At 41.2% G+C, this 26,230-nt stretch overlaps 1 protein-coding gene across 1 annotated transcript in view; it reads left to right on the forward strand.

The window, feature by feature from the left end:
* The first annotated feature begins 3,753 nt into the window (after positions 1 to 3,753).
* shank1 (SH3 and multiple ankyrin repeat domains 1) overlaps positions 3,754 to 26,230 on the forward strand; it is a 73,045-nt gene continuing 50,568 nt past the window's right edge. The window contains exons 1-4 of the mRNA XM_085405364.1: positions 3,754 to 4,209; positions 23,630 to 23,833; positions 24,402 to 24,473; positions 24,848 to 24,956. Of these exons, the coding sequence (XP_085261490.1) occupies positions 3,754 to 4,209; positions 23,630 to 23,833; positions 24,402 to 24,473; positions 24,848 to 24,956 (841 nt within the window). The remainder of the gene's footprint in view (positions 4,210 to 23,629; positions 23,834 to 24,401; positions 24,474 to 24,847; positions 24,957 to 26,230) is intronic.

Consider the following 26,230-nt stretch of genomic DNA (forward strand, 5'->3'; position numbering starts at 1 on the left):
AAACTGCCACCTAACAAGACATTGCAGCTAACATGAAAGCTATTCTGAAGGCTAGCTGTAACAGCAACTTACAAATGCAGTGGGTTTATACTCTGTGTGCGTCATTTTCAAATTAATGTCAGCTCTGATAACAGCTCTTAGCGTTTTGTTTTACCTTCAAATGAGATATGCTGTAAGCTGTGCCTAATTACCAAAGCAAGAGAACAAAAGCCTGGCCATTAAAACCAAGTTTGCTAGGGCTGATCAACCATTTGTACTCAGGGGCATGAGTATGAGTGAGCACTAAATTATACGCCAAACACTGTGGTTTGATAAATCGTTTATGTTACACAGAATTGCTGACAACTTGAGATTTTTCCTTTAATTTAGTCAATTTGTTGTTTCCATGTTCAGTTATGATCAGTCACCTAGACGTGTTTCTGCAGAAACTCTTACAAAAAAACTCAGTAAGACACATTTTTGAAATGCTACTTCTGCGTTAATGTTAATGATAAAATGCTAATTATAAAATAATTGATTTGACATTTCTTTGGTACGTTTGTGGTGGTGGTGGTGGTGGGGGGGTGGGGGGTTGTGCTCTACAGTTTGCTGCACAAGCCCTTTTTTTCCTGACTGTGAGCAGAAGTTCAGACAGAAATGTTTTCAGCCAGTCAGTAGTTGTCACAACCAGCTCTGCATTGACTGAGTTTGTTTGTGTGTGTGAGAAGTGAGAAGAAAATGAAAGGACACAGAAGGCTGACATAGAATAGCATCTCAAGGCAGACACAAAGTATCAAAACAGTGAGCCGTTTAGCCTCAAATTAAGGTTTTAGATCATGTTTTTTTGTTGGACTCTGGTATTTTTGTATTTTTTATAAGTTTCATTTATTTCAGCTATTCGGATCGATGTATATTTTCTACACTCGCATTAAATAAATCAAGGCAACTCTTTGAGCTGGTTATATTAAAGAAAGGTGCTTCTATTTTTCAGGAATTTCAGACTTTATACCAATCCAAATGGCATCTTAAGGTGATTATGCTTTGCCACATGAATAGCCCTGTCATCCACTCCTGTCTTCGCTGTTTCATTTCCGTGTAGATTTGTTTTATTCGACCCTTTTGTTTCTCTTCGAGCTGGACAGATGGTAGTTTTAACTCTCGCTCCCACGAGGAAAGCCAAAGCCTCAACGTTACAAGTCTGACACATTTTTTCAATCCACAACATGACTCCGAGTCCCCCTGAGTCTCTCGGCAGCCTCGTGACACATGCACATAGACACACACACATAGACACACACACACACACACACACACCACATAAGTCCATTTAAATTGTAAATTTCCCTTATTATATGGGCTTTACATTCATTCAAGTCAAATCAAAACCAACTTAATACTTGATGCTGCATACTTTTTTAGATCAGCTGTGAGAAAGGCATTAACATCTGCATGTAAAGATTTGCAAAATGACTGGTAATTAGAGCTACTTGAGGAAATTTGTGTAATTGCTTACAAATGGGATGATAAATGAGATGTTTCCTTGCTTTCTCCTGCATCTCTCTCTGGCATCTCTCTCCGTTGACTCGTCTATCCTCGCGTGTAAACCCGTGCGGTGTCTTCCTCGCCGTTTGTTATTCAGCTGTTTGGGTCTGTGTGGAGCTGTCCAGAATGTAGTGGTGCTGAAAATCCTGAAAACAGTGCACAGAGCCAAGCGGAGTCCTTCAGGGACAGATCTGTTATCTTGCTCACTGGCGCTCTGAAGTGGCTTCTCAGCTCTCTCAGGGGTGATGGCAAGAGCACGAGTGTATGGTTTTTCTGTTATATGAAGTGCTATAGTCCTTTACAAGTGTCTGCACTGCAGATGTGCATCGACACATTGTCTGCTATGTAGGGTTAGATTTGGCTGTGTTGGTTTATTGATGATTATTACAGGGAAGGATAAAACGTATGAAATAAAAATCAAAACAGCCATGCAGCTGGTATGAACATCCCACAGTTTTTTTCTTTATTCTCTCCTTGAAATAAGGGAACACAGTGAGCCTCGGCACAGAACAAGCAGCCAGTCTGTCCCTGATGATTCAGTAGAGGCAGAAAACGCCACACAGAACATGGTCCAGTCCAAAAAAGCTCCATCAAAATTGTGAGAACTCACCAATGGAAAAGTCTATCCTAGATATTTCCCCCAGCTTTGAGGCACTGATTGACCAAAAACTGTCATTTAGTTTAATCCTGCCTAAAAGAAAGTGTAAGAACAATATTTGTATAGCCCAAGACAAAGGTTTTGGCAGTAAAAACTAATTTTTGTGTTTCATTAACTTTTTCACTTCTGGTTTTATTCAGATTGCTTTCAACATGTTTCTACAATATACTGACTTTAATTTGCAGATAAATCAAACTTATGCAAAGAGTATTTACGGTGTTATCATTAGTGATAGTTCAAGCTTCTGGGTCAAATCCTCAGATGCCTTTGAGCAAGTTGATCTCAATTTGTTGGTTTCAGCCTGTCCACCTGCTTTTTTGAGGCTTGACTGTAGATTCTCAATTGGATTAAGATCTGGGAATATTCCTGGCCATGGATCCAAAGTATTAAATTTAGTAAACTCCAAGCCATTCAGTTATCACTTTTGCCATTTAACATCATTACAGGAAAAAATGCACAGTTGGCACAAAATTGCTCCAGGATCACTGGAAGAAGTTGCTACAGATATTTTTACTGTAGGAGGATTTTTGTATCAAAAGTTTGAAACAATCTCTTTGAAATGTGCTGAAAGAAGTCTTAGGGAATTTCGTAGGCCTAACAGGTTCTGCACACCTGAGCAAAGTAGCAATAATAAAAGTGATTTACACGTACATATGTGTTGTATTTGTAATTGAATAAAAACCATATAAAAAACACCTGACAGAAAAAACCCCGCTGGGAAACACTAGGAAGTAGACTGGAGCAGGATAAATGACTATCTTGCAAAGAATGAAGGAAACAGAGGAGGTGAACACTTGAGGGTGTGAAGCTAACCAAGGCAGGAAGTAAAAGAGTAGAAAGTTCAGTATAAAACACAACAACCAAAACAAAATAGGGAGCGACTATGAGTGATTCAGACATACAGAGGGATAAACAGACCAGAACAGAAAAAACATGGGGGGAAAGCAAACACTCAGAAACACGAGGAAGGAAATATCAAAGAAAAAACAGGAACTAAAACTCAGGCTACCTGCAGCAGCCTTTATCTGCTGATCTTCGAGGGTTTCACCAGGTTCACTTGGGGACCAGCTGATCTCTGACTGTGTCCACCTTGTATATGTAGTACAAGTTGTCTCAGTGGTAACTCCTTAAGAGTCTATGTCAGTACAGAAGCACTTAGTGGTACAGTTCTATTTATCAGAGTCAAATACCAGCATGTAATGGAGACGGAAAGCTTCCAAAAGTTCAGACTTGTATTGAGTTTAATGTCTGTCGAGAGTCGGGGAGCTGAAAATTAACATCACAAGTGGCTTCAATTATAGATGAGGTGTGAATAGTATGTCATCATGTGTTCAGGGTTAGAAGTACTGCATGTCTGTTACCATAGCGACCACATTATTTTAGAGTGATGCTGTGTAGATGCTCTACTTAAAAACTTTTTCTTCTGCAGTTTGTTCCTGATCATGTCCTCTCCTCCTTTCTTTTTCACCTTGCAGTGTATCTCTGGGAATGATGGTGTTGCCACTTTTGCCGCCCTCTCTGTCGCCATGACGATGCCATTTAGCCCCCTGTCCAGCGACGAGGAGCAACAAAGGATGCTGGGAAACAGTCAACATCTCTATCCTGGGGCAGAGGACGAGGAAGAGGAGGAGGAAGAGGAGGAAGAGGAAATGGAGGAAGATGAACGCGATGATGAAGGGGAAGAGGAGGAGAATGGCGAGCTAGAGGGGGAGGAGGAAGACGACGAGGAGGAGATGGTGGAGGAGGTCAGGCGTGGAGGCCTCTCACGGGGCGGCAGAGGCGAGGGACACAGGCAGTCAGGTAAAATGGCCGGACGTCCCACAGGGGACAGGCAGGTCCGACCGGGGAATCCTGGAAACCCCTATTCGTCTAACCCCGGACCCACACACCAACAGCAGGCCAATCAGATACAGCAGCAGCAGCAGCAGCAGAGGAGGCTGAAGGAACACAGCGCCAGCTCGTTGCCATCTGAGGACGCCCACATTGCCATGATGGTGTTTCGCATTGGCATCCCAGACATAAAGCAAACGGTGAGTGCTGTCTGCACACAGCAACAATCACTGACAAGTTTATAAACAGCCTGAAGTCCACCTGCTGTTCCAACAGTTTCAACACCCAAGAATCAAGATTCATTCAGTTATGAATCATGCAACACAAGGTTTCTTTTTTAAATATAATATCAGAAAATGAAAAATAATAACTGTCTTAATATTGTGTGTATGGAGAAAACATCTTTAGTTTTAGTCTTTTTCAGTTTGATCATAACCATCATGGGGAGGCTTTGGGATGTGTACGTAATACTTACATGTTAGCACTCTATATGTTCTGAACAGCTTAAATGCTCCTAACACACACATTAAAAATACTAAAGCGGAATAGTTTTAAACAATAAAAACAATTCCATCTAAGGAAACAACTAAAGCTGAACTGAATCCAAAGATCCAAATCAAAAAGTTGTTAGATGTGTTTTTTTGTCCTGTCGCCCTCTCCTGTGATGGAGATGGCTGCCCTGACCTGAGCCTGGTACTGCCAGAGGTTTCTTCCTGTTAAAAGGAGGTTTTTCCTTCCCACTGTCGCCAAGTGCTTGGTCATACTGGGTCATCTGATAGTTGGGGTTTTCTCTGAATTAATGGTGGATCTTTACCTTACAATATTAAACGCTTTGATGTGACTGTTGTTGTGATTTTGCGCTATATAATTAAAATTGAATTGAATTGTACTGATGAGGATTGTCAGTGTTCTGGGGAGTTTATTCACCTGCTGCAGAAGCTTCTGGTACCAGTTTATGATGTTTCCAGTTGCATATAATCATACTTACTCTGTCCAATTGCTGTTTGGTCAGATGCCTCCTATTTGGTAACTTTATGCATAAAGTGTCTTTTGACATCTTTGACATCATGATGCACTTATTTAGTTTTACAGACCTACAAAGTCTGCATTTGGAGGGTGACAGCTAGTTTACACTTATTGTTTCCCTCACGAGCGGCAGCATGAAAAGTGCCATTATAACTGCCGGTACAGTTTGATATCATTTATTTATGCTGCTGGGTTGAAGACACAATGACACAAGTGGGCAATTTTATTGACATATTACTACAGGAACTCAGAGATTCTTAAATTATATGGCCTTAGATAATACATGCTGCAACAGCTTGAGAAGATGAGAATTTTTAGAGAAAACCTTGACAAAAAACTCCATGATCACTTTGCATCTTGCCACGACTGCTTGTGCTGATATTCCAGCACAACAACTACAGCGAGTCCAACCTGGAGTCTTCAGTTCAGGTTAGATTTCCAACGTAAACAGCACAGTTTTGCCTAAATCTTCCCAGTTTTTGGACGTGACAGCCTACTAACTAATCACTACACTCTTACACTCCTTAACACACCACAACTCCATGCTTTAATGAAGAACTTGAACACAACTGATCCACGAAAGCTGCACTGAAAACCTGCAAGATTTTACATTCTTTAAATGAGAATCAGTGTGGCATGATTTAGAAAACATAAGCAGACAACTGAAGAAAAAAAAAAATCACCAATTTGGTGCCTGCTTTTATAAAAGAGCTGTAAAAAACGCAGCTGCTTTCAGTGACCAGAGACATAGATAGTACAGTTGAGCGAAAGATCTGTGAAGAAATAAAAATTTTCAAGGTGTGAAAACAAGGAAGCCTTCGTGACACCTTCAAAGAAATACACGTCGCCTCAGGTTTACTGTGGAACATCTATGCCTCTGTACTGACTCCTTGGTGTTAGGTAGGAGGGAGCCGTGTTCAGCATTGTTGCCCTGGGGCCAGTCGTTTCTTAATCCGTCCACGAATGTATGACAGTACATGCGGCCAGTTCAGTCTAAATGGACAATGTGCAGTGTGGGAGAGTATAATTCTCTCTTTCTTTCTTGCTGTCTCACTGCATCCACAGTGAACAACCAAGAGAAGCGCAAACACTTTCAGCAAAGTGGCTCTCTGAGAGAGAGAGAAAGAGAGGGACTTTCAAGGTGACCCAACTCCCGAGAAAAGACGAAGAGAGCGAGAGGCAGAGCCAAAATGCACACAAAAGCAATTAGGATGAGAGTATGTGGACAAGAATTAGATTTTGCAAAGCAGGAAAGGATTCAGCCAAACTGAGTGAAGCTAAAGTGGAGAGAGGAGTTACGGGGGGGCCCTAGCTTAATGTTACCAAAGAGATTTTAAATGGTGCAATAAAGCATGGTGTGAAAAGCCCTTTTAGGTGTGACTGGTTTTAAGAGGGCTGTCCAGAATCACGATAGACCAATCTGCCATCGCTCTGCATTTCCCCGGATGCGGTCTTACATCACATCAGTGCAACACAAGTGTGTCTAAATTGGCTTTATGGGTTGGAGATGGAGCTGCCTCCGTGTACAGTACTTTACTTTAACCACTCACAAAAATCAGGCAGAAATCGGTGCCAGGCATTTTTCAGCCTTTTCCCCCCCACTTGAATCTCAGTGATGAGCGATCTGTTAAAATTAAACTCACTGATAATTGAGGAAATCATTGTGGATGCATCTTTGCTCATGTCCAGATTAAAGTCGCTAACGGTGCGATCGTGGTTCAAGAGTTGGGAGTTCGCCTTATAATAGGAAGGTTGCTGGTTCGAGCCCCGGCTTGGACAGTCTCGATCGTTGTGTCCTTGGGCAAGACGCTTCACCCGTTGCCTACTGGTGGTGGTCAGAGGGCCCGGTGGCGCCAGTGTCCGGCAGCCTGGCCTCTGTCAGTGCGCCCCAGGGTGGCTGTGGCTACAATGTAGCTTTCCATCACCTGTGTGTGGATGACTGGTTGTGTAAAGCGCTTTGGGGTCCTTAGCGACTAGAAAAGCGCTATACAAATACAGGCCATTTACCATTACCATTTACTATCTGTCCCCGTTTCTTTATTTGGTTATGTGATCTTGGCCTCTGTCATGTATTTATTGGTTGCTTTATACACCAACAGCAAGAATATGACTCCAAACGTGTGGATGACTGTCCATGTTTTGTATTTACCATCCCAGAGCGCTATAAATGCTTCGCTCATGCCTTCTTCCTCCCTCTTGCTGCTGTGTGATTTATTATTGATCTGTGCATGGGTGTTTTCAGCTGTGTTTTTGCTGTGTGTATCTGTGTGCATGCATGTGTTTGTGTCTGCGTGATTTGGTATTTTTTAAATTAGACCGTAAATAATTCACTTCTCCCTGTTTATTCTAACAACAGAATCAAAGTTTTACTGTAAAAATATGAATAAATGAAAAGGGTTTTGGGGGAAGATGCTCATTTATGCTTGGGGGCAAAACCTCAGAAATTTACTAGACAGTTCCATAAAGACAGAAAATGGCACTGATGCAAAAAGAGAGAGGGGTAAAAAGATGGAGACAGAGTAGATGAAAGTACGAAGAAGATAGAGGCAAAGGTAAATGGGGGGAAATGGGAGTAGATCAAAGTGGAATGAAGCTGTGAGATAGGTAGATGTAGGAGTTAGAGAGGGATTGAGATTGATAAAGTGAAGCAGACAGAAGTAAATAAAGGTGAAATGAAAATAGCTCTACAGAAAGGAGGTGGTTGCAGGTTCATGTTGACCTTTAGCTAACATTATGCCATTTTTTATGTTGATTTTTCTGTATCTTTACATCTGAACATTTAAGATTCACTTCAATCTGAAATAACTTGTTACTGCAGCCACCTTAAAAACTGTGATTGCAATACTAAAAAGTATTAGCATTAGCATCGCATTAATCAGCTACACTTTAAGTGGAGCTCTTCTGCTTTTCTTTATGTTCCATCACATATGCTGCTCCATTAGTGGATGCCCATATTAAACCTGCCCAGAATATCAATCAGATCGCAGCATGTGCAGGGAATTCATATGAGCTGAAAACCCTGGCTTTGGTCTGATCTAAACACTCAGTTTTTCTACTCTTGGCTCTGCATGATGTCATTGAGAGTGGAAATTTATAATATAGCCGAGACAATCCAACAGCTCCGGGCGTGAGCACAGAAGCGCCACCTGTTATACGTCTCTGTAGGTTCTCCTCCATTAGAAATCAACTTGACTTTTCCTTAGATTCATGAAGAAATTTCATGACTCATCCAAAAGGCTTCAGGGTGGGTCTTCAACTCTCAGGTACTCCAAGAGGTTAAATACCCAAGATTCCCCATCATTGTCTAGCACTGAAGAAGCTTCACAATCCCAACATCTTCATAATCCCCCAAAGAAGTCGAGTTACATTCGGCTCCAGCACTTAAACCCCCCACCTGCTGTTCTGACACTCTGTTTGTGAGAGGTAGCCAATCAGAAGGAAGCTAAAACAGGCTGTTTCAAACAGAGGATGACGTGACGGGTTCCACCAAAGCTCATTTAAGCTAAATACGGAGCAATTTGAAGTCCAAGTACAAGAATAAGAAGCTGGAAATGAGCATAAAGATTTGCTTTTAATGTGTAACATTTCTCAGTTTTTTTTAAAAAAATGTCTTTACCAAGGAGAGAGCTGAGGTAGAGGAATGCAATCAGTGACAGTTTTTTCTGTCTTTTGTGAAACTAGGTGGGCAAGTAGGAAATGAGCAAATCAGGAATCAAATATAATCAAATAATATTTGACATGGATCAAAAACACTTAAAAACACTGAGATAGGCGGGTACTATCGGAGAACTCCTCCACAGAAGAACTTTCAAATATTTTTTTGAGAAAAACAACAAAAATGAAGCCTGTTTGAGTTCAGTCTTTTAATAGGAAAGATTTTTATGCCTCTTCATGTCACAGCGGGACTGAACGGACTCACGCGCAGGCTCTAGGTCTTGAAAGCACAAGAGTCTTTATTATGATACGTCAGGTGATTATTTACAAAAGTGAGGGGAAAGCCGGGCTCCGGGGGTCCACACACGAACGGGAAAGATGCCGATAGTCACACACACACACACTCCGTCCACTCCTCACGCTCCTCTTCACACTCCAATCACTCGGGTAACACAGGGGTTGGTCCAGGGAATCTGTACACAGAGACACGAAGGGATTGTAAGGCAAATCGCTGTGAAAACACTCTAGAAGTAATTGAGCTGGGGTTACACTGACGAGGGTCGGCAACGGTCCAGCGACGAGAAACACAGAGCTGCCATCTTATAAAGGAGCTGGAACACTCATGATGAGCCGCAGGTGCGTGATTGCGACCCGGTGCGTGGGCCAAGGGCAGGAGCCCACAGGTGAGCTCCGCCCAGGCAGAGGGAGAAGGGAAAGGGGGAAGGGAGAGAGCAGGAACAAAAAAGAATGTAAAAACATATGTAGCCATACTGAGCCGACCGGGTAGGCACAGGGACCCTGACACTTCAGATCTTTTCTTTTTGTGCGGGTGGTGCAAAGGATTACACAAAATAAATAATAAATAATTATATGTCTTCAAAGCAATTAGATGCTGAATTGCTTTTGCAATCTGTGTAATTTGCTTTCTTAAATTACACAGACCTAAAAACAATTCTAAAAGGCTTGTAATCGCATTCATTAACTTGTTTTGAAATATTTGTCTAAGTGTGCACTCTTTTAATGTCTTCTTCAGTTATTTAAAGCCCCTTTGATCTCTTCCATTTTTTGTGCTCTATTTCTGAGCTGATTCTAAAGATAAACTCACACTTGCAGATAAACATTAACATAAGAAAGAGCTGAAACATAACCTCATCGACTTCCTGCCGAGGTGTACTGACTGAGTGCATATTGTCTTACTCCTCAAGGTCATGAGCGTTAGAACCCAGCGGCATCTCTCTGACATTTACTGTGTCATACTCTTGCACTCTTCCTGTCCTGTCTCAGCCTCCTTGGGTCATTGTTTAACTCCCTTTCTCAATCTCAGACTGTACTTTCAGAATGAAAACATCTGAAGTCCACAGTTATCCCTCTTGGTCAATCTCTTGCTCTTTAATGGAAAATGGCCTGCATTTGTATAGCGCTTTTCTAGTCCCTAAGGACCCCAAAGCGCTTCACACTACATTCAGTCATCCACCCATTCACACACACATTCACACACTGGCGATGGCAAGCTACATTGTAGCCACAGCTGCCCTGGGGCGCACTGACAGAGGCGAGGCTGCCGGACACTGGCGCCACCGGGCCCTTTATCCTCCTCCACCTCCTCTGTCCTGTCACTGATGTGAAGTATCATTCCTTCCCCCTCCCACCTTCACCCACTGCTTTAGCTCTGTTCTACACTTCGGCTAATTCCTCCTAAATAAGCCCTAATTGCATTTTAATTGTATTATAATGAATCAAGGGACTGACCGTAGTATGCAAATGGTAAGGTTATTAATTGAGGGAGGAGGATATGGAGTGATGGAAGAGCATCTACATGCAGTAATGCACAGGACACAGATAAATACACACAGACACTGGTAATTATTTTGCCTTTTTTTTTCTTTTTTTTGCAGAAAACCAGCTCTAATATTTAATGTGCACTAATCAGTGGTGTGCATCTAGGAAATGATGCATTAGATGCAGTTTAAATACAAATTGACCTACACCAATTGACTCTGACATGGCAATTTATATTATGATTTCATTGGAGCTGTTGCACAGCAGATTATATTTGTACAGTAGACAGGAAAAAATCAGCATGATCTTAAAATCTATTCTGGATCATAAGGAAATTTCTCAGTGTATCCACAAATACAAGCTATTGATGACATGAAGTATGCAGTAAAAGTTTGGACTGGCGGTTGTTCTGAGTGTTTTAAGCTTTGCTTTCTTTACGAGTGCTGAGATGCTGTGCATTTTTAGCACTCTTATAAGCACACTGTAATCCACATTGTGGGACATAAATAGAAACGGGCACGTTATCTAGATGCATGGCTCTTATTGGATTTGCTTTGGTGTTCTCTGAGCTGAGTTGACCAGGACATCATTTTATATTCCTTTCAGCTGGTTAGTGGACAAACTCAGTATTTTACAACCTTTTACAACCTGGGTTTGCCACTTATCTGTACTCAAATTTTAATAACTGTACAGTACTCTGCTTTGGTAACCGTTGTCCATGATGTAAATATGTAAAAATTGTGTTTTTGTTCTGTGTCCTGTTCTGTTTGCATATTTGTTGTTGCTGCTGATACAACCAAATTTCCCCCTTGTGGGACAATTAAAGGATTCTTCTATTCTATTCTATTTACTGAGGCGACAGATCAAGGAACCTGAACACTGTATTACCATAAATGTCTATGCAATATGACTTCTTTTACAATCCCCCCTGTTTGCTAGGTTTATCACACTTCTGCATAGGCTTCACTTTTTCGATCCATCTTCTACATCCATTTTCCACAGAGAGTCTCTTTGGTAGCTGTGGGTTGTAGCTGCAGTCACAGAATACTGTTACAGCAGTCACAGTAACAGTCTTGTGGCAGCTTTTTTAAGTAGTTACAACTTTTAAGCTATTAATTTGTGTCTCTGAATATGAATTTTCCATTTTTTTCTATCACCTTGAACATGATTTTTCATCTGACCGATCTCCTGTCTACTGATTTGTGTTCATGTGCATTGGAGGCTGGATGGGGTCAGCAGCGTTAAGAGTGATTGGACCAGCGGGGACGGATTTTTAGACTTTAATCGCATTATTAACTGTCATTAGAAGCTCGGTTAGGGTCAGACAAAGATCATTGTTTGGCTGGAGAAAATTGTTGCTACTTATCTAAAAGCTCTGTTTTCTTGGTTGCCAGGGATTCCACTGAAGACTCTTGCGAATATGCATGCTGCAGATATGAAACACATTTTCCACTGAAATACATCAGGCTTAAAGTTGAGCTCTGTCAAAACGATTCCTATCCATCACACGGTCTTAGGATGTTTCACACCTGCTGTGTTTAGTCCATTTAAATTGAACTTGTGTTCGTTTTCCTCCTTGGCACCTGTGAACACAGTAATCGCACCAAGACCCTTTGGAGTAGGTGGTCTCGGTACGGTTCCAAATTAACTCCAGAGCGGTTCGTTTATGATGTGAAAGTGATCAGACCCCAATCCGAACCAACTTCCAGGTGTACGTTACAAGTTTGAGCTAAAAAACAAAACATTTAGCCACGTATGCTTTGTATTTTAAATGGTGGACGGTACTATAGATGTGCAAAGGTCTGTACAGGTGAGCAATTAGCTGTGACATGAACAAAAAATTCTCAGTGTTGTGTAATTGTCCAGAACACAGCACCTTCTTCCTGCATTTACTTCTGTTGCCTTTGCTACTTTGCTACATCACATGTGGCATCTGTGAAAATCAGAGGATATATCCTTTCTCCCCACACAGTGGCATTTACCTTTGAGGCGTTAAAACTCCCTTAATAGAGCTGCACAATCCTGCTGGGAAGATCTCTCACAAGTCACTATCAATCGAGACTGCACCGCTGGTGCACTGATACTTACAAAGAGAGCAGGAGATGTAGCAGCTTATTATATTTATCAAGAGGGGATTTGAAGCATTGATCTATGTAGACAAAAATATTGGCTTTAGCAGGTAGTGGTTATAGGTTAAGAAGAAGGAAGAGACAGTTCAGGGTGTTATGTAAAATAATATTTTTCACTGTCACAGTCATTTCACATTTTATTCACTAAAGGTCGAAGCTATGTCTGCTATGTCAAATCCAGCTGCTTAAAGTGTTTTCAGATGTCTTCGGTATTTGAAGGAGTCAAAGTTGTGACCTGAGTCAGGTTAAAATGCCGTCTTTGAAATGCTCTTATTTGTAATCTAGTCCACTTTTTTTTTCAAAGGTAGGTTCTGACCTACAAATTACCAGCTCAGAGATCACAGTGACACTCTAATGGTGAATTCCTTTTGGAAGTACTCTTTTATATATTGTGTATTTACTACAGATCTGTTTATAATCATCTGGATTTTGTTGGCCAGCTGGAAACTTTGCATCTATTATTTTGGTTGCTAAAAAGTGTAAACTAATAACTTGCTTTGTGGTTCTTAAGCCAATGTAAAGTGAAAAAACATACAAGGGTCAGACGCTTTATTTAGGCTTGTCAATGTTTCACATCCGTGCTGGTGTAACAACCAAAGAGCAAAAATATGGACGCATTATTGTAAGGATTGAGGTTTTTAACCCAATTATTTAAAATGCTTAAGCTTTATAACATTACACTGTGGAATATACTAGGCACAGGTACACGCACACACAGGTCTTTATCGCCAAGTTCCACATTTATTTACACTTTCACACACTGATACTATCGCACAGAATGACAGCTGTCCATCCCAGCTGATGTGTGTCTCTTTTCTCCTCTCCCGCTCCTCTCCGTCTCACTATAACACAGGGGAGGGAAACCATCATCAGTCCATAAACAACATCAGCTGTTCTTACCGGCCTCGCAGCGCCGCCCTGATGAGCCTTCCGCTCCACTCCTCCCCTGCAGCTGCGCCCGGGGCCACGCCTCCGCCACATACACTATAGCACGATTTGTGTGCTTTCAGACCTTGATTCATTAAACTTTATTGAGACTCTGTAGTGCATTGAGGTAGACGCCACATTTTGGAATGTAGCTGAGCTGAAGTCTTTTTGCTGGTCAAATAAATACGTTCACTTTTATTCTGTTTCATTCTAATATCTCCAGTTTCTGACAACAGTCGTCTGATGGCGCTTTAAATGGTCAGATGAGGAATCCACAATATTAAAGAAAGACTCTTAGAAATATCAGCTCTAATAAGGCGACGGAGCTTTTAACAGAGCCAGGCTCAGGGATGGGCCTGGTTTAAGGGATGAGGGCAAATAAATAAAAGAGGAAAAATAATCAGAATGACATCACAAACAACAAACACACAAAAACACAAAGTGCAAGAGAAAGTAGACAAATATTGCATGTAGCAGTGGCGTATAACTGCAAGGGGGTGTAAAGGGGGGAGTTGAGGAGAAGTGCTCGAGTGCATGGAGTCCAGCTTCCTGAACCAGCATTAAGGGATGCTTCGGGGTCAGATGAATCTAAGCGTCACTGAAAAATGAAAATTTGAAGTGGTTTTCTGTCTCCTGAACCTAAACTGGGAGCTGGATCTACAGGACAGGGGTCCGAAAGCTGAAGGCTCTGCCTCCTATTCTACTTTTAAACTGTAGGAACCACATGTAAGCCTGCAGCCTGAAAATGAAGAGCTCTGTTAGGACAATATGGAACTATTAGATCTTTAAGATATAATGGGGCCTATTCACTTAAGACTGTATGTGAGGAGAAGGGTTTTAAATGCAATTCTGGATTTAACAGGAAGGCAGTGAAGATAATTCAGTAAAGGGGACATATTGGCTTTTAGAACAATCACATGAGCAGTTAAAGGACATGTCCTGATAACAGAAATGACTCCAGATTTTCTCATATTGCAATAAAGAGTAAGTATCTGATTACACACTATGTTTTTGAAATAAAAGTGCACATCATAATCAAGTGTATGAAGTAGCATAAACATCTGATCCTACCTTATCATCAACTGGTAGCACACATAAAAGCTGCTGGTACATTAACTCACTCGTGTGCACAGAGACACTTAGATCTGTGTATCACGAGTTGTTCATACCATGCTGTCACAGCGGGAGGTGAAGGCAGTCGTATCTGCAGGTTTATTAGATTGTCAGACTCGTGCACGCCAAGTCAAGTTGGCATTTGCCCGCTGAGTGCATTAAACAGCATGAAACAGATGAGTTTTTCTACGCTGTTTGATTTGAGCTGAATTCTTTCAAACCCTGAAGTGAAAGCTGCAGCCCTCGTGCAGGATTTGGCCTCGCAAACGAACTTCCGCACTATTATCTTCCAGTGCCTTGTTAAGATATGTGAACTAGTCAGACTACAAGGCATAGAGTCCGACGTGCTACAGCACTTTAGGGTTTGCATGTTAATGAAAGATGAGCCCCAGAGGTGAACAGAAGTACTGAGATAATAGAGAGGGAAGTATGACAGGAGGAGAGGAGGCAGGGCAGTATACATGTGAGAGAGATGGAAAGTTGATGAAGACAATGGAGGAAGAAAGGACGGGGAAGATAAGGGATGACAGGAATGCTTTAAAATGAATTCATTGTTCTCATCTTCTGTAAAGAAAACGTCTGGTTGGAGTGCATTACAGGGAGAGAGTAGTTAAATGACGACATGCCAGGCACACACGCACGCACTCGCATATGTGTGTGTGTGTCTGTGTGTGGTGGGGGGTTATTTCCCCATAGATCTCATTAAAGGCTTCTAGTCCCCCTGCAATTGGCCTGCAGAAAAAGGCCAGAGGGGGCAGCGATAAAGAGAGCTAGAGACAGAAAGTGGAGTGGGAGAGCGAGCACAGTGTCTTATTTCTGCATAGATAAGTGACAGAGCTGTTATAGGAAGATGGAGAGAGCGAGGGGGGGAGGAGGAGGAAGGAGAATAAGATAGGCAGGGGAAGATAAAGAGCAGCATGGACAGAGTGAGTGGGCGTGTGTGAGTGGGAAAGTGTGATCACAGCTTTAGGAGGCAAGACAGAATTTTCGGTCTGCATAATGATAAAGCCACAAGAGGAACAGAAGGGCTTAAAGGTGCATAAAGATTTTAATGTAAAACTAAGAATCATATGGAAGTTTTAAGTGCTGGAAAAGCTGTGAGACTGAGTGCGTGTATGTTGGAGCGTTCTTGGAGCTGGAGTATGAAAATCAGCATCCTGTGGAGTATGAACACCTCATTCGCTGTTATGTTGCTCGCACCAAATGAAAGAGACAACAGAGTCTGACTTTCAATTTTTTTTTATATTACTGATGAACAGATGGAGAAGCCATATCCAGCAGAGAAGCAAATGCAGAGTTCAGAAAAGTAAATCTCAGATTTTGATGAGTCAAAACTCACTACCATGAAAAACTGCAGAAATCTGACTATGCTTGCTATCATGTTAATCTAGATAAACCTGTATTCAGAGATGAAAAGCATGTAAATGCTTCAAGCAGGCTTTGGTTTCATGCACTTAAACAGTCTATGTGTAGCATAAAGGGAGATTGTATATGCTATTGCTTATTGTCTGACATACATTTTTCATCCATCAGTTTTTTTCTGCTTATCCAATTCAGGGTTGTGGGGGGGGGGGGGGGGGGGGGGTTGGAGACCATCACGGGTACCAAGTTACACCCTGGAGATCAGAGGGCTAACACATAGAGGCAGATAACCATTCACTCCTACAGCCAGTCATGAATTTCAAACATGTCTTTGGATTGTGGTTGGACGTCATAGTATCCAAGGACAGTGGATCCAAATCCAAGTCTCTCCTGCTGGGAGGCAACGGTGCTAACCACTGCACACTTGTGATGCCTGTTTTGTTACATTAAGTTTAATTCGAAACACGACCTACTTATGGAACAGAACATCTTAAACTATCTATCTATCAAACTGTCTGGCTGCACCAGAAACCCTGAAAAAGAATCATGCATTGCCCCAGAGATTCACCCAGCAGACCAGATGATGTCTTTCTACACTGCAAAAAATATCAGGGTAATAAAACAAAAACCCAAACCTAGCATTAATACTGGTTTATCAGCATCTACACAATTACCTAAATATGTTTTTTTTTGCCCCCACAATTTATATTTTATTTCAGCAAAGTTGCACAGCATGAATCCTAGTTTGGCTTTCTGGGACCATAGGAGCACCATGCCTCTCTCATATATCTCCTATATCTCACGTACTTACCTGCATTTTTATGCCTACCAGGGATGAGCTCTTCTCTGTTGTGTTTGCATGTTCTCCTGATGCTCTGGTTTCTCTTACCCTCAAAAACATGTAGGATCAAGTCTGCTCTCTTGACCAAAGGGTCAGGAACACCATAACCAAAGACTCATTGGTTTACAGCTGAAGTTGACCCCTGGGTGAGATGATGACTCTCCACCACTTTGAATTTGACAAATGGATTAAATGTAGTGAACATTTTAACATTTTCTTTTGAAATAAATAGGGCAGTGGGGATGGGTTATCCTATTTCAGAGGGCAGTGCCGTGCTTCTGCTACATTTATTTCAGACCTACAGTTACATTTCAGATTAATAAAATATAAGAGAATAAATAATTTATTACAAAAGATTAAACCAGTGACTCACAATATTTTGGAATTGCATTCGCTTGAAAAAAAAAATACCACTGTCTGGTTGGAGACCAGTTTATTCCAAAAGTGCAGCTTTTTGAGTTGATGTTAATATTAAAAGCCTAATGTAATATTTTTAATAAACCAGCTTGCTTTTTTCCCCCAGAAGGGCAATGCTTTCACTTTTGATAATGTGAAAGCTGACTATTTTTCTGACTATTTGCTGGACTCGAAATGTACAACTTTTATGTGTAATGTCCCTTAGAATAAAAGGACTGTTTTGACTGCCTGTGCTGGCACTGGGTCTTTTTTTGTAGGGCTAACATTAGCTAACATGCTGCATGCAAAGAGCACTTTAAAGAAACAAATTAGATTTCCAGGGCTAAAATAGAAGCATAAAGAAACTAACAGTTGGATTTCTTTATGTACAATAATTTCAGTTCAGGGGAGACCATTTGGAAGAATTGAACATGATTTATAGAGAAAAAAATTAATGAATCCAGACTGCTGAATAGACCCCAATGACCCATCATGACAGAACTGAATCCCAGCAATGATAGGAGTTCGGACACAGGAACCCCCGGAGTCTAGAAGCTACTTGTGGTGAAGATGACGATGGCAGCTTGGATGGAGCGCTGAGTAACTTGGGTGAGGTGCAGATGGGGAAGAAGTGGGTTGCACGAATGAGAATCTAAAAGCTAGAATGATGGAAGAGCCCTGAGATTTAATGCACACAGAATAACGGCTGATTGGCCTGAAGAAGAAGAAGAAGAAGCAAAAAGCAAGAATATGATTGGACTAGTTTAATGATGTCAGTATGGAGTTTAACAGCAAGGGAAAGAGGAGGTGATAGAACAGACTAGCAGCCAAACACCAAGGAAAGCAGGCAGAAGAGTGATTGCAGATCATTTTTACTGAACTTACGTGTAAGTTTAATTATATTTAGTGAAGGCAGGCTAAATTTTACATTTATAATAGCAACATTACACACCCTAACGGTGGAACCAAATATCACACAATTTGAGGTTGAAGTTTTATTTATATTGTGTCAAATCAGAGAAACAGTCTCCTCGTGGCTCTTTATATTATAAAGTCACTAGAATAAGAGACAGAAAATCCCAACAGTCAAATGACCCCCTATGGGCAAGCACCTGGTGACAGGGGGAAGGAAAAACTCCCTTTTAACAGGAAGAAACCTCGAGCACAACCAGAAAACAGTGGCTATTTGCTGTGACTGTTTGGGGTGAGGCAAGGAAGACAGAACAAAAGAAAGAATGTGGAAGAGAGACACAGGTTAATAATAACTATTATAAAGCTATTTTATAGCCACTTCAAGTCGCACAATCTAAAGCCAAAATCTTGCTTCTGTTCATTTTTTTCTATTACTGAGTTTGAGCATCATTATCAGAGGATATAGCATGTTTTCAAGTAGGATCTTGTACGTATTAGGTGAACATTTAAACCACTACATTATGGAACTGAAAGATATGCAAGGATGCCATAAAAATCTGCCAATTCAAATATGTGGAGGTACCTGTTGTGGTGGCTCCTTGTGTCTAAGGGTAGCTTGTGACTTATGGAAGTTTATCATATTTTCAAGAAGAAAAGTGCAAAAATCTAATGTCTATGATGTAGACATCCTGAGATCCACAGAGGACCTCAAGATCAGAGGATCATTTGAGTATAAACCACAAGTGTCACAGGGATTAGGTGTTCCCTTCTAAAGTTTAGCAAAGTGAGTAAAATAGATGTGCTATTTTATGCAAAATGAAAAAAAAAAAACAACAACCACAAGCTGAACTCACAACAAAGTAACAAATAGCGAAGAGCGAGTGACTCAGATCCCCTTTAATTTCATATGACCCTCACTGGCATTTTGTCCCACCATTTAATAAAGTAAAAGCATGTCGTTGTTGTTTTGTAGATTTATGCAAATGTATTTAAAAAATCAGAGCCAAACAGACATCTGCAAAGCACTGAATAGGCTGAAGGAATTAGCTAGTATATGTGTTTGGTATTTAAGTCTTTACATTTATCCTTGAACATACAGATTTCTACACCCAGCAGAGGGTGCTCTAAACACTGCAAGTCTGCAATTGGTGGACAGATTAGGCAGCTGTCAGTGTTGCAAATCCCAGACGCAAAAGCATAGTGTTGCTTTTTTTAATGTCGAGCAATACAAAAATGCCTGTAGGATTGGAGGATCAGTGAGAAAACTGAACTAAGCAGCATTTTGAAGGCCTGATCAGAATAATAAATGGGCGATGCCCCTAATTGGCTGGTTCAGTTAGAAGCTAGAGGATCAATCATTTTCCTGGAGGTGTACAGATCAATAAGCAACACGGCTGCCTCAGTAAAGTCTCCAAGCGTCTAAAACCATTTTAGGCCAAAAGCAGGGTTATTACAGAAATGCGTTTTATGATGATAATCAGTGTTTTATGATCTAATATTGTTACGGTTGACTGTGGGAATATTCTTCCTCTCTGATAACCAAATCCTTAACCTTCATTCCCTCATGCTGTGATTGTGATTCATTTTAAAGTGTTTGCTGGCTTCCTTTGATGGGACTGTAAGTGCAGTGTGTAGGTTGTGTGTGTGTGTGTGTGTGTGTGTGTGTGTGTGTGTGTGTGTGTGTGTGTGTGTGTGTGTGTGTGTGTGTGTGTGTGTGTGTGTGAGAGAGATAGAGAAAACTAATCTAATTCAAACAGACACACCTCTTCATCCTCTTGCTCCCTCTCACAAACTCAAAATCGAAGGCGTTCGCCTCCCTTTTACTCTGTTCTATTTTGCCACGCTGCTGTAACACACACACACACACACACACACACACACACACACACACACACACACACACACACACACACACACACACACAAATGCACGCACACCTTCCCAGTACCACATCTCCTAGGGAACACAAGGATGTCTCTATGGCAACAAGCAGCTTGCTCCACTAATGAACTGGTTGCCGTGGTGACCGGGTTGGCTGTGTGCGAATGGAGACACTGAATAAAATAGAGGGAGAAAATGTTGTGTTACTCCTCTGCACCCCCCCCCCCCCCCCCCCCCCCCCGTGTGGGGTTTTTATATCCTTCCCTTTGTAGGACACGAACAGTCACAGAAATGTGTGTCAGTGTGTGCGTGTGTGAAGAGATTAAGATGAGTGACAATTAATGAATGAGTGTAACGTGTTACACGCAGTGCTGGCTGGAGACTTGAGCCCATGCAGAGGGCCTAATGCAGCAGTACGCAGGGATCCTTGCAGCTGGCTGTGCTCTGCGTGGGCCGACCGTCCTGCTGCTGCTGCCTCAAGGTCAGAAAGCAGCCCAACTGCACTCTGGGCGATAAGAGGGAGGCGGGAGGGGAGCAATGCCAAAAAACCTTTTGTCAGCCATCTGTGTAGTGAGTTAGGCTCCACTTTGCTGACTGAGCTTCTAGGCCGTTATGCATTTGGCCATTCACAACCCCATCGGAGACACTTAAAGCTGCACCCAACTGACATTCATATCCCGGAATGAGACCTCTGGGAATCACCCGATTTACTCAGCCGCTGTCTCCCCCTTCTGGATCAGGGGGGCGCCGGCCTCAGTGTTCTGCAGCCAAAGAGAACATACACTGTCACAGAGCTTGATCTCATGACCCCTCTCAGGCATCCAAACAATCATTTCTGATTCACTAAAGGATTCTTGAAGAGTTTTTACTGATAAACGATAATTGTGTTTATCAAACAGCCAGAAATAACAGGAAAATGAATACAGCACAGATTTATTACCTTAACCACGCATGGACCAATAGTCACCAAAAATCTCATTATTCTATAAAACCACACACAATTGAACCATCTGCATAATACCGCATAATGCGTGCAGCACTGGGAGTTTATTTACTTTTTAAAATTTTTAATTACAAAAAGAAAAAGTTATGACTGCACAGCTAGTTCATGTTTGTTATTAGCTTACCAAAGGCCCACTTTAAGCCAGCAAATAGTTTATGCAGCAGGAGAGAAGTATGTTTATAATCTTTTTACCCAGACAGATTAGAAAAAAGAACCAGATTTCTAGTCTACTCAGATATATGCAGTTTATTATAATACATTTAGACCTTTCACTTTTTTCAAACTCCTGTAAACTTCTCTTTCACCTTATTTTCCTTCATATATATTTAATGTAAGACTGGAGAACGCTCACATTAAACATGGTCAACTTTTCAACAGAGAGGTCAGCATATGCACAAGTAATCCCTGTAATAGGAATATGGAGGTGCTCACACACACAAACTACACCCTTTTTGGCTCCTACCTCAAAGCACACTGTGTGCTGTCGATCTCACGTACTGCACAATAATGTTTAATATTTAGTATTTACTGTTATATTCCCATATATCATCGTAAAAAAAAAAAAAAGAATATGGAGGTGGAGGTGGGTAGAAGCTCCTTTTTGTTTGTATGTTTTTTAATAGATATATTTTAAAAATAAAACAAAAGATAATGAAAACTTAAATCCTTCATTTAGAGAACATTCAGAAGTTTGTAGTCTCTTTGGCAGTCATTATTTCTTCTTAGAACAGCTGGGTTATCCAAGACACTGCTCGGATAAGTCTATAAAGGCTGTGCACACCTGGATTTGGGCAGTTCCTCCCATTCCTCCTAAAAGATCCTGTCAATCTTTGTCAGATTAGATGGGAACCATCTGTGAACTGCCATCGTCTGTGCGAATTCATGCTTCAGTTTTCTGCTGCCTGCTCTCACTGCCACACTTCAACGTACAGATGATCTTAGCCAGATGATGAGCTGCACCTAGTTTTCAGCAGACACAGTACTGGGAGTTCTGTTCAGTCCAGAAAATCTTTATCTTCATATTCTCAAAGTCCTTCTCAAAGTTTGTTAAACTGCAAGCAGGCTGTCGTAACTGCTGCTGAGGTGATTGTTCTTCTCAGCTGACATCTCAATCTCTGTGGTGATCTTCTGAAGACTTGTTGCGATCTTCAGGCCCTGCCCACTCACTCAGTTTGGCATCGAATCTGTGGGGAGTCTTGGTTGTCCACATTTGTTCCATTTCACAGTTACTGACGCTGCTGTGCTCTTAGGACACTCGAAGATTTATACAAATAGGTTGAAAACCCTTCCCCTAATCCATGTCTCACCACATTTTTATCATTCAGGTCTACAAAGTATTCCTCAGACTTAATAAGTTATTTCATATCCATCCATCCATTTTCTTCTGCTCATCCAGCTCAGGGTCACCTGGACAGGTCGCCAGGCTGTTCCAGGGCTAACACAGAGAGGCAGACAACCCTTTATACTCACATTCACACTTACAGCCAACTTTGAATTACCAATTAACCTAACCCCACCCATGTCAGCAGTTGGGTCAGTGTTTAAATGATGGTCTGAAATTGCTACATAGATATATAACCCAAAATAACAAGGCTGAAGCCAAACAAGCAAGAAACACAGTGCTGAGTGGACGGAGAGGGAGAAAATACTAAGGCATCCAGCTCCTAAATGCTCCAGGGAGACTGGTCATGTCCTTTAGTTGTGCTGATTAACTCACTAACAGGAAGATGGGGCAAAGCAACACGCAGAGCGAAGGAGGGGAAAAACACACAGCAGGCCCAGGCAGGGCAGGAGGGCCATCACACTAATGAAAAATGAGCACGAGAAGCTTAACCTGCTCTTAACTCCTGTATAGAATCGAAGTTTGTGTTTTCAATATTAGTTTTCACTTGGTTACATATTTGTATATTCAGACATGGGATACAGTTACACCCAGAGGGAAGAGTGCTTGTCAGCACTGTAGTTCAAATCAGTAATTCTTGGACGCAAGTCTGATTTCTTTATCGCTGAGCGACAGCTTATTAGTTCTAATAAGAGTTACATTATATCCTAATACAGGAGGTCAAAAACAGCTGTGGTACTGTAGCTAGCTGACATTTATTTGTTGTTCTTTGTTACAAAAAACAAATATATTTCAGTTGTTTAAAGATTTAATCCAAATCAGTTGTGTTTTTGAAAAGTAACGAGTACTAGCAGGTGAAACACTCAGGCAGAAGTTGGGCTGTTCCTGGTGTAGAAAAGTTCCCCTGATTTTAGTTCATCTAATTTTTCCATTAGTTACTGTTCGTTTTAAAGGCACAGATTCAAAGGCCACTTCACCTCATATGATCAGATTAAAGCCCTCAGACTGATTTATCACAGTTTACACACTTTTGTCAGATCAGTGAATATGTTTCCATTTCCTTTCTACTTTTTAGATTTATATGTGTTTTAAAATCAGGTTTGTTAACTTGTGTATTACATGCATTTGATTGTTGCCGTGTTGAATCTGTATCCACTGTATATACTCATCCTGTAAATCTCTTTTTCAAACCACAACTGTTCTCAGAATATTTCACCTGAGCTAGCTTCAATATTTACTTTGGTATCTCTTGCAGAAATGTTTGCGGTTTAATCCAGATGCCACTGTGTGGAAGGCCAAGCAGCAGGTGCTGTGCTCCCTGACCGAGTCTCTGCGAGATGTCCTGAACTATGGTCTGTTCCAGCCTGCCACGGACGGCCACGATGCCAAGTTCCTGGAGGAAGAGAGGCTGCTAAAAGAGTACCCACAGTCCTTTGAGAAAGGTGTACCATATTTGGAGGTAATAACCGATCCTCTTATTGACAGTTTCATGAAACACAGAGTGTAATACTAGCTTTTTGCCCACAAGATGTCACTTTTGTGCAATAAAACAGATTCTGATTGTTTCCTATTAACAGGATTTTAAAATAAATCTAATGATATGTTCAGGAAAAGTCAGAAAAGTTTAATTACCTAGGCTAATTAATCTAAAGTTCATGCCAAGCTGCTGACTATTTATGAAATCTTATATTGATTGTCACCCAGCAAAGCTGCGGGTGCATGACACTGTTAAGTAGATTATAATTATAACTAAAGTAAAAGTATAATTGTAATTATTATTATTATTATTATTAGTTTTCCAACTTTTTAAGCTAGAGAGTATTTAAACTGCTGTGACGTCAGGCTGTTTCTTCCCCATTTCTTGTCTTTGGCGCAACAGAGAAGAAAGCCTGTATAGAAAACCAGATAAATCTTCTCCAGGCTCTATTTTGTGGATCTAGGCCAAAAGCTAAGAGAATTGAGGACAAAGGCCCTCTGTGTTAGGATTAACTCTTGGTTTCCTTTCTCTTTTTCTGTCACTGGTTTAGTTTCGTTATAAAACCAGGGTGTACAAACAAACAAATCTAGATGAGAAGCAGCTGGCCAAACTGCACACTAAGGTATGAAACTTCCAGATCGCTAATATGTGATATGTGTTACAGTTTGCATCTCCATGTTTGTGTAAGTGTCACTAAGCATGCAGTGGTGCATGTGTACATCTGTGCAGATTTATGCAGGATGCGTTTGATTGTTCAGTAATGTTTTATATATGTTAATTTATTGTATTGAAATAAATAATTAAAGCTTAACTTAGACAAACAAACCAATGACATAAAATTGACAAAAACCCTTTTGCAATTGTAAAATCTACTATATGGATAGCTTTTCCTGAACCTGCTTTTGCTGTTTTTATTTTCACCAAACTATCCAATTTTTTCTGAATATTTATCAGTTACACGTGGGAAGTTTTTGTTTTTATTTCTTTTACATGTAGGCCAGCCTGAAGAAGTTCATGGATTACATTCAAACCAGCGCTGTGGACAAGATGGCCAAGTTCTTAGACAAGGGCCTCGATCCCAACTACCAGGATTCTGACACTGGTGGTAAGGATTCCTTCCACTCCCACGACTGCACACGAGCACTTAGTTATTTTATCTACACAGTGCAAATTTTCTCTTGTTACACGGATAACATGTAACAGCTGTCATGCAGCCCAATTTAAAAAGGTGTTTCACAAGATAAAACAAACACATTTATAAAAGAGTTGGTGATGATCTCTCTGTTACAGTTAGCCAAAACGGGAACTCCAAATATGCAAGCAGCTAAGAAAGCACAAAGATAGTCAGCAGCTATGGAACCTGAAGCTCTCCTGTATGGACTCTTTAAACTGTTTTCAATTCCTCCCCCTCTGTTTTCTGCCCTCAGCTCTGCAGTATGTTGGCCTAACACTTTGTGAGGGATCTGAGCCAGTGCTGTTCACAATTTTGGTGGCTTTTCCTAGATCCTGTTAGTGCTCAGGGGGGCACAGCAGACGGCTCATTTACAGTTTGGGTGTGCTGCTCTGTGTTGCTCCAGCCGTTCAGGGAGCAAGTGTCAAAACACAAAACACAGCCTGTCATGATGGGTGTGAAACACGCTCCCGGCGCACAACACAGGGGGGAGACAGAGAGCCTCGATGAGCCTCCCTCACAAACATGCTGTTCCTGTACTGCATTCATGGTTTTTAGTCATGTTAAAGTCTGCAACAGCTATCTAAATGGGCTGGACCTCAACTCTAGGCACTTATTTGAGCAGATATTTTTCATTTCAGTGGTCACTAGAATATAAAAATGAAGAGTGAAAGGTTGCCAGTAAATCACAGGGTTTTATCCTGAAAGATAGAAATAAGGACCCTCACGTCCATACCAATGCCAGTTTAGAAATCAGATGGAATTAAAACTGTTTAAAATGTCTGTGGCGTTTCTCCCTAAATACAGTTCTTTTAAAAAACATTTCCCCCCCATAAAAATTACACTTTGTTGTTGTTGTTGTTTTTTTTTTTTACCATCTTTGCTGGTCTAGCATATCATACACTGAACAGAAGCGCAAGCGTGACCATTTTCCATCTGTTTCGTGTCCTGGATACTCTCATCACCCTTTAAATGAAAAGAAACAAAGATTTTTTGTACAAACTGCAAGTTTGGATGATCCACATCCACCAGAGCACTTTAAAATATTAATTCCATTCATTCATTCTCTTCTGCTTATCATTATCAGGGTCGCAGGGGGGCTGGAGTCTATCCCAGCTACCAAAGGGCGGGAGGTAGGGTACGCTCTATGGACAGATCGCCTGTCTGTCGCAGGGCCACTTTAAAATAATATTTATCATGTCTTGAGG

This window comes from Rhamphochromis longiceps, linkage group LG4 (assembly GCF_057381845.1).
Source record: "Rhamphochromis longiceps isolate RC_006_pf linkage group LG4, R_longiceps_female_GT1.1, whole genome shotgun sequence".
Classification (NCBI taxonomy): domain Eukaryota; kingdom Metazoa; phylum Chordata; class Actinopteri; order Cichliformes; family Cichlidae; genus Rhamphochromis; species Rhamphochromis longiceps.